Source organism: Colobus angolensis, unplaced genomic scaffold (assembly GCF_000951035.1).
Source record: "Colobus angolensis palliatus isolate OR3802 unplaced genomic scaffold, Cang.pa_1.0 Scaffold6, whole genome shotgun sequence".
Classification (NCBI taxonomy): Eukaryota; Metazoa; Chordata; class Mammalia; order Primates; family Cercopithecidae; genus Colobus; species Colobus angolensis.
Window position 1 is genome coordinate 1,602,370 of NW_012119598.1, and position 9,600 is coordinate 1,611,969.

A 9,600-nucleotide genomic window follows, 5' to 3' on the forward strand; every position below is an offset into this window, starting at 1 on the left:
CAGTGGTGCCAACTAATACAAGCGTGACTGCCCCTTTCCTCTCTCCAACTTGACCCACCACCAGCAGGGATTTTATGAAACACACCTTAAATACCAATTTCCTAAAGTCTTATTTCCTTCATGTGGTGGTTTTCCAACCTTGGTCTAGCATTGGAATAACATGGGAGGGACTTCAAAGAAATGTGGATGCCTGGATCTTACTCCCCACCCTCAGAAATTCTGATGTAATTGGTCTGGGAGTGGCCTCTCCCCAGGTGATACAAACATTCAACCATTTTAGAACGAGTTCCTATCCTTTTCACGTAAGTTATTAGATATCCTCTTTAACCTTTTTATTTCTCTCTTTACCTGTCTAAATATCTGTGGGGAATGGGTAAAGAAACAGAATCTATGTACATTAAATGAATTGCTATCAGAAAATTGTCAGCCCAGATAGCAAAAAAAAAAAAAAGACAGAAGGGTGAAAAGAACCAAGTGGTTTGTAATTTTTCTTATTTCTGGGCAAAGATGACTCCAGGGCCCCACAGTGCAGGTTTAACCTAATAGGACCTGTAAGGAAACAAGCCAGAAAAATGCTAGGTGTGATGTGTCATGAAAGAGGCGTGGGTAAGGAAAAACTGCAAAGTTCAGGAAGGATTTCATTAACATAAGGGCAATAACAAACTAAACACACAATAAACTTTAAAATACGTTTCCATTTTTAATTTAAAAAATAAATAACAGCAAATCTGAACAAAATTTTCCTACTTCAATGCACACCTTCCTAACTGTCCATGTTTGAAACCCAGATAGCAACAAAATCATGGCAAAGGCATTTTGACAAAGTTGAGATGAACAACTCACAAAATACGGCTAATAGTAGATGAGTTTGGACATCTGATACTGCATCTGATGAGTTTGGCTGGATCCTAGGCATCAGAGTGAAATCATGAATTTCCTTTTGTAGATTAGAATTGATAGTCCAACTCTCAACGCACCCAAACAGAAACTTACCTTTTCCAATTTCATTGTAAAAGCCAGACATATCATTGAATGAAGGTATCTAAGGAGTGATATTTATCAACTTCCCAAATGATACAGAGAAGGAAAGCATAATTATTAAAATGAACCTGAAGTGTAGATACAGTAGGCCAGGCTGGAGAAACCTGAGACTACTATGGAAATGATAGTTTATAAGATGTTGCACAAATTATGGTAATCTGTGTCAATATTTCAATGTGTGCCAGATTATTACTGGCATATTCATAATTTTAATGTCCACAAATCTTTTTATCTTAACAGCCAGGGTATGGCAGGGTCAAAGCACCACTTGGGATGATAAATGGGACAAGTATAGTCCATGGACCTCAAAGCCTTTGTACAGAAAACTAGTTTCCTTCAAATCCTCCCCCTCTTTTTGTTTACCGAGAATAAAACCAGCTAGGGCTGAAGGAATTCTAAACCTCAGGTAGCTTCAAAATTAAAAAAAAAAAAAAAAAAAAGAGAGAGGCCCAGGAACTGACTACAAATTGACTCTTTAAAAGGTACACAATCTTTATAGCCTTGTTTTGTGGGTGGGGTTTTTCTCCCCTTTTTATTATACCTGAGAAGTATGAGAAAGGAAGCCACAAATTTGAAGGGCCTTCTAAATACCTTTCACAAAATGGCGCCATGGGCATGTGGGAACCTTCTGTGGTGCTGAAAACAGTATATGTTTGTATCTTAGAGGCAGGGACATGGGCAGATAGCTGTGTGAAAATTACCCATCTGCATGGCTAAGATTTGTGCACTTAACTGTATATGAGTTCCATCTAAATTTTAAAATAAGAAATTAGCCAGTGACCTAGGGGCAACTAGAGGAGAAGGACTCTTCTAGCTTGGAAAGAGTAAACAAAGGTAGATTGTTTTCCCAAAATCTGCTTTACATCTTGTTTTACATTATGAATTTGCAGTGTGGCTGCAGTTTTTAATGGGTTTCCCTGGCAGGAGAAAATGACTGCAATTCTGGAATCAGAGGGTTAAGGTGGAGGAGGAGGAAGCAACCCATGGCCCAGCAGTCTTATTTAGGGTTTCATTTTCATCTAGTACCACTCCCTTTCCAATGCTACAGCACACCACAGTGAACTGTCTTTGTATACTGGGGCTGTTTTCATTGAACACACTCAACCGCTACATCCCAAGGGACTCGTACCATGACTGGCATTCCCTAAGAACTTCATATATGTTGAATAAAACAATTCTTTAAAAAAAAAAAATCTTAAAGCAAGTCAAGTCACTAGAACAGAGAGAGAAAGAGAGGAAATAAAGATTTAAAAACACCTCCAACCATAAAGCAGTGTTCACAAAAGTTGTGACAATTTTAGGGCTAATTTCAATGTCTTTCAATACTCTAAGAGTTCTTAACAAGAAAAATAAAGACCAATTCTTTCTCTTTTTTCCTCCTTGCTCCTTATCTCTTATATTTAATGTAATCATGAGGTGTTTCTTTGCAGTCATCCTCTTTGACTTCAGGACAGACACCAACATTACTTACGAATTTTGTCAAATGTGACTCTTCCTACCCAACAGCTTCCCTAAAAAATGAACCTTCCATCGTCCGCTGTAATCTCTTAGCCACAATACTACCTGGAATCCCTTTTGTTCAGGCAAGAGAGAGCTATTATTTCCATTAAGGTGGAAAGGAAATCATATGGAATATGTTCTATTAAAAAGAGAAGGTATCCAGACAGTGATGTATCCTGTCTTCCCAGCCTCTGCTCAAAGACCAGGCTGTGGGACTCATTTCTACTGCTTTGGAAGGATAGCCTTGAGGTTTGGTTTTTTTGGTGATCCAGTTTATATCTTTCTATTTTAATGGCAGCCCAGAAAGTAGAGTGTGGTACACAAATCCCCTCTAGCCCGCTGCTAGGTGACTTCTCAGAAGTCGTGCCAGGCTCTAGGTAAGCCCTACATATCTTTCTGTTGCCTCCTCCTTTCTCTACAGCTCGAGTTCTTTCCATTTAAAATCCTCTTGAGTTCTTACTAAGTTTGTCTCTAGTCATAAATAATCATGTAAAAGGCTTCAAAGGAAACCACCATTTGGAGAAGGGCTATATGTGCAGAACTAACTTGCACTCGCATTCCAAACTATTTTGGAAGAAAAAAAAAGTATCAGTAATGCTCTTAAGAGAGTTCCAGTTCCTACTCAGGCCTAGCAGAGAAAAGCAAGGACCATCAGGTGAGTACCTCTTCCTTCCCGTATTTCATCTCATTGAAACCTCACAACAACCCATGCAGGAGGCATTATCCCTGTTCTGGAAGGTGAGAAAATGAAAACTCAGATAATTTCAAATAATTTGTGTGAGTTTGCAAAGTTAATAGATGTCATAACTGGGATTTGAAACCAAATGGGTTTAATTCCACCAAATAGGTTTAATTGCAAAGCCCATGATTTTTCCATGCGAGCACACTGCAGGTTCTACTGGGTGGGGGTAAAGGATAACCTTTTCCACACCCCTTCTAGAATCTGCAATACGCATTTCTTAAGTAATGCCTTGGACACATCTGAGAGCTTTTTGCTTCCTTGACCCTCATGATGAACTGGTAGTTCTCTCCTAAAAGGGTGGCGGTGAAACAGGAAACACAGACGATAGGCGGGCGAATGCCATCTCTGGCAGCGGAAATGCAAATCTCTTTCTCTGTTCTCTTCTCCTCCTTAGTGGAAAGGACTCTGGGCAATGTTGTGGGAGAAACTGCTAGCAAGTTTCCCCCAGTGTTGACCTTTGCATTCAGTCAGAAAGCTTTCTGCTTTGCCACAAATATCTAAGTAGCATAGAAATACCTGGGACATTTCAAATATTGTTCCAACAAGGGGTAAATATTAAAGAGTTTGTCAGAGTTGTCTTCTAGAAGTTACCTGGGTATAGCCTAATTTAGCAAGCTGGGTTATTAGAATCTGTAGTACAGTTTTCTGTGTGTAGCCCCAATGTCCTCATTTACTAAATAAGGGGGCTGGTTGGTTGGTCTTTGAGGCTTCCAGCTCCAAACGTCTAAAACTTCATGTGGCTATTTATGTATGTAATATTTGGTCACCTAAATCACTCCATTTTTTTCTTCTGAAAGGAGTACTATTAGTACCATTAGCAAGCAATCAAATTAATTCCACAATCAAGAGGAATAAATAATCAAAGAGAAATATTGCACTGTGTTCTCCAGGGTAAAATCAGGTAGCAGATGGGGCTGCTGAGTCATCCAAATGGGTTCTGGAAAAGAAGCGGCTGAATCCAGAATGGTAAGTCCCTTGTAGCCAGTGATTTGCGCTCAGAGGAGGTAATAGGACAAAAAAAAAAAAACCATATGTGCAAAAGGAAGAGCTTCAAAGAAGTCCATAGGGAAGGAGTGACTGCAGTGCCATGAGGGTCATTAGTCAGGAGTGTGGTGAGACAGGGAGAGGGCAGCTTTCCTGTGCCACGAGAAGATGGGAGTTGGGTGGACACAAGAACTCAGGGCTCACATTTGAGTCCATGCTCTTTCAATGACAGCCACACATACCTGAAAGCAGCCAATCTCCATTAAAAATGTATGTTCTTTTCCTCAAAGGAGACACGTTAGACATCAGAAAGATACGATTATTTCAGCTACCAAAGTGTATTTGATATCCATCTCTTCCAAGATGCAATATGGGATGGGATGGGTGTGTCCACGTGAGAAAAGTACCTAAGTCTCCAGCACAGCTTTTCATAAAGCAGAAAATCCTTCCAAGGAGATTCCACCATCAATGTGGAAGAACTTGTCCAGGCTTGAGCAGACCATCATGTCTCTGCAGTACAGGCTGACATTTAACAATGGTGAATGCGATCTCTTCTTTGAAAAATTCAGAGGCTGTGACTGATTCTGGAATTTCATGTGGACTGGAAGGGAGGTGGCATGGCCTCCAACTTCTATCAAAGAGAAGCTTTTGGAAGAACATAACCGGTTTTGAGCTGGTAAACATCATCCCAGGTCAGGAAACGCAGTCAGCAGGGAGCCCCATGGAATGAGGACACCGGCTGAAGGCCAGTTCTCAGGCAGCAGCTGTCTAAGGCACTCGGTGTTGCAGAGAGGGCAAGATCCTTACTGGGATCCAGGCTCGGAAGTAGGGATGCCAGACTTCCGAGCCTTTGGAGGTGGAGGGGGTGGTGCTTTGGCTTCTCTTCGTGCAGGCAGTGGGGGAGCGAGCTGCAGAAGCAGAAACACAAAATTAGAAGCAGGTCTTAGCTTTCTTCCTAATTCTGCCTTCTCCGCCCATTTCTCATATTCTGCTTTAGCTTCTAATTGATCTGAGTTTATCTACACAGGCTTTGCAAAGTGAAATGGAAAACTACACTGACTTGTCCTCCTTGTTTCCCGTGAGCTGATCAGACACACACACACACACACACACACTCTCTCTCTCTCTCTCACTCTCTCTCTCTCTCTCTCTCTCTCTCTCTCGCTGCTGTATCCCCAACACTTGGGTTCCTGGCGTATAGATAGGAGGCACTTAGAAGTCATTTGCTGAATGAATGAAGGAGACCCATCTAAGGTCATTTCAGAATGACTGTCCTTTACTCAGAAGTAAACTCTTCAAATGTGAAACAGAGGGCTGGGGGCAGGCAGTGGCTCACACCTGTAATCTCAGCACTTTGGAAGGCTGAGGTGGGGGGATCACTCGAGGCCAGGAGTTTGAGATCAGCCTGGGCAATACAGAGAGACTCCATTTCAACAAAAGATTAAAAAATTAGCTGGGCATGGTGGCACATGCCTGTAGTCCCAGCTAACTGAGGGGCCAAGGTGGGAGAATCACTTGAGCCCAGGAGTTCAAGGTTGCAGTGAGCTATGATTGCACTACTGCACTCCAGCCTGGGTGACAGAGCCAGACCCTGCCCCTGCCCCCCTAAAAAGGTGAACTAGAACTCATGGCTTATTTCACAGGTACCCAGGACAAGGTACAGAGAACACCTGCTCTACCTTCATCATCTGCTTGAATGTCTGTCCTTCCCATTGAAAACTTCTCTATCTCCTCTGGTTTCAGGAACGAGCCAAGAATCGACTGCAGTGACAGGTCTATGAGCAAACCTGCCCACTGAAGAGCCTGGAAAACCTGATGCTGCCTTTCCAGGAGTGGCGCTCCCTGGCCACAGTTGCCAGCTGTGATTTCCCTACCTCAGTGGAGTTCCTCTGGCTGCCCTCATAGGGCTTGCTTTTGGGGGGAGGTGGAGGTGGGACAGGAGTGGCCGCGATTCCATCTGTCTGCAACGATGGGGAGCCTAGAAATGACACAAAGTGCAGGCGGGCAGAGAGAGGCACTGAGCAAGAAAGCTCATGGAAATGTTGCTGGCACCATAACACCTAAGCCAACCTGGTCAACCAACTTGTGAAAGCCACATTCTGTGGTTTCCGTGGATAGAATGAAGAAGACTTCCCACCCCGCATCACACAGGTAATGCCCTCTCCAGAAGTTTCAAGAGCTCCACAAGATGTTCTGAAGCAAAAACTTTATTTTTTGTTCAGGGTTTTACTATTAAGCTGAAGATGAGAACATTTTCTGGAATGTATGGTATTATTCTGTTCTCTGATATAGCTCAAGTGCTTAGGAAAATATTCACTTCATCTCAACTGTAACTGATAATCTCTTAACTCTTGGTTGACAACAGTCTCCCATCTGGCTCTGATAGATTTATCCCTCTCCCATGCCTCTGGACTATGGGTACCCAATTCTTCTCAAGTGTTGTGCACTGCTGGTTCCCCAAGCCAGACTATAAGCAGTAGATGGAATGGGTCTTTTTCTTGTCCCTGTTCAGGTCTACCTAACCAATGGTTAGCTTGTAAGTTACTTGTTGTCTGTCTAGTCCTAGTGCAGATCTGCCTCATTTATACCTTCACAATTATAAAACAGACACTAATGCCCTTTGGATCACTATCCAGAAAGGTTTAATGAGTCCTAGTGGCCGCCTTGCCAAACTCCAGTCTAACTGTATAATACACGAATGCTGAATTGAACCAGTTTTACAGTGGTTTTATATACACTGTGGCTGGTTTAGTTACAAAATGTCCAGATGCATAAACATACTCCATTCCCTAGTATAAAGACTATAAGGAATACAGGAAAACTTACTTAGGGTCCTGGTGGCTTTGGGAGTGAGTGGAGGTGGGCTCAAGGGCGTTGACTGAGGAGGTGAAGAACCATGAAATGGTGATAGCCGATTATCCATCAACTGGAGACTCTTTGGCCTTTGTGCTTTTCTGGTTGGGCTCTAGGACCAGAGAGAAAAAGCAAAACCTTTTCACGGTGAGGAAGGCCGAGCTCAACAATGCTCTCAACAGCCTTGTCTTCTGAGAAGACACTTGGAAAAGGACTTAACTAAAGGAGCGATTTTTAAGTTGACTACATTGTCATATGATGGGCACCACCAAACAGGCACTGACTAGAACCACTGAACCATAGATTATTTTCTGACTGGCCACAGACTGGATTCTGATCACAGTTGGGCTGCGTCATTTATGTTGGACATAAGCCATCCTGATTCTCAGGAAAAGGTGGTCTTGCCACATTTAACAACTTGATGTGGTTTATGGAAGGGAAAGTAACTTTTAAAAAACTTAAAGAAGAGAAATGACAGTGTTTGGATTGACTCGGGACAGAGTGGCGAGAACCACAGCTCTAAGCATCAACCCGTATGTTTACATTGTAGGTACCAGATCTTCACCAATGTTGATCTATAGACTCGAACTTCTCGGTATGTGCTCTCCTTACCACAATCTGCCATCTGACACTAACCCAGGCTACTGAGTCCTAAGACAAGGCACGTGCCAGCTTCAACCTGGGAGGGGATGGTGATGTGCCTGGGTACGGGGGAGGTCAGGAAAGCCTCCAGAGATTTCTTTTTTTCTTTTTTGTTTTTTACCATCAAATCAGGTTCTGGTGCTTTCTCTGCAATGACCTGGGACTTGCTCAGACTCCAGTCTTTTCTCTTAAATTTGCTGATCCGGTTCTCGCTGTTCTCCTCTCTGAGGGACAGATCTTCAACTCTGGCACCTGACGAGGCCCTGCGCTCCAAAAGTGGCTCCAGGATCGAGCTATTGGCCAGGAACAAGGACAAACATCACAAACACTGATCACCTTGCAATCAAAATTCACTATGAAAGTACCAGCAGTTATGACTCTTTAGCCTACTTTTTTTTTTTTTTTTTTTTTTTTGAGACAGGGTCTCTCTCCCGTCATTCAGGCTGGAGTGCAGTGGTGCAATCACAGCTCACTATAACCTTGACTTCTGAGTAGCTGGGACTACAGGTGTGTGCCACCATGCCTGGCTAAATTTTGTGTTTTTTTAGTAGGGATGGGGTTTCACCATGTTGCCCAGGCTGATCTCAAACTCCCGGGCTCAAGTGATCCTTCTACCTCAGCCCTCCCAAAGTGCTAAGGCTAGAGGCATGAGCCACCATGCCTGGCCTCCTCAACCTACTCTTGACCTATGACTTCACTCTCAGATTCTAAATCTAAGTTTTCTTTTTTCTTTTCTTTTCTTTTTTTTTTTTTTTGAGACAGAGTTTCCCTCTTGTTGCCTGGTCTGGAGTGCAGTGGCGCGATCTCGGCTCACTGCAAGCTCCGCCTCCCGGGTTCACGCCATTCTCCTGCCTCAGCCTCCCGAGCAGCTGGGACTACAGGCGCCCGCCATCTCGCCCGGCTAGTTTTTGTATTTTTTAGTAGGGATGGGGTTTCACCGTGTAGGTCAGGATGGTCTCGATCTCCTGACCTCGTGATCCACCCGTCTCGGCCTCCCAAAGTGCTGGGATTACAGGCTTGAGCCACCGCGCCCGGCCTAAATTTTCAATTACAACTGAACAAACATCTCAAGGTGTTAATGCACAGAAACAAGACCATCAGGTGACTGGACGAAAATATGAGTATGTTATCCCAGGAAGAGAAGGTATTAAATCAATGTATAGGCAAAGACAGCATGTTTAAGAGATTCAACAGGCAGTTTCATGTAGTGGGTAACAGCACAACTCCGGAGCCAGATAGCCTGTGTTCAAATTCTACCCACAAACTACACACTACTAGAATGTAGTAATCTGAATCCCAGCACGTCTAAGAATGCATGCTAATAGGAAAGCTACATATACAAATATGTTTGCTACAGTTTTTAATGAAAATATATTTCATACTGATACAAGTTACATATGTTTGCATTAAAATATATAATGAAGTTTTATGGTTAATTGTTTAGAAAGAAGGATGCAGCTGAAATATTCTATAGTAGGAGAAGAATTAATCACGGCACATTTGTATGATGCAATGTCTATTGCCATAAAAAATGATGGTAAAAGCTGACAATAAAGATGACGCGGCCGGGCACGGTGGCTCACGCCTGTAATACTACCACTTTGAGAGGCCAAGGTGGGCCGATCATGAGGTCAGGAGTTCGAGACCAGTCTGGCCAATATGGTGAAACTCCTTCTCTACCAAAAACACAAAAATTCACCAGGCGTGGTGGTGGGTGCCTGTAGTCCCATCTCTACCAAAAATACAAAAATTCACCAGGCGTGGTGGTGGGTGCCTGTAGTCCCAGCTACTTGGGAGGCTGAGGCAGGAGAATCACTTGAACCCAACAGGCAGAGGTT

General features: G+C 43.2%; 1 protein-coding gene across 1 annotated transcript in view; it reads right to left on the minus strand.

The window, feature by feature from the left end:
* Positions 1-680: 680 nt before the first annotated feature.
* The window catches only part of DOCK5 (dedicator of cytokinesis 5), a 99,484-nt gene continuing 90,564 nt past the window's right edge, over positions 681-9,600 (minus strand). The window contains exons 37-40 of the mRNA XM_011962600.1: positions 7,884-8,055; positions 7,094-7,232; positions 6,142-6,245; positions 681-5,175 (exon numbers count right to left, since the gene is read on the minus strand). Coding sequence (XP_011817990.1) covers positions 5,071-5,175; positions 6,142-6,245; positions 7,094-7,232; positions 7,884-8,055 — 520 coding nt within the window. The 3' untranslated portion in view covers positions 681-5,070. The remainder of the gene's footprint in view (positions 5,176-6,141; positions 6,246-7,093; positions 7,233-7,883; positions 8,056-9,600) is intronic.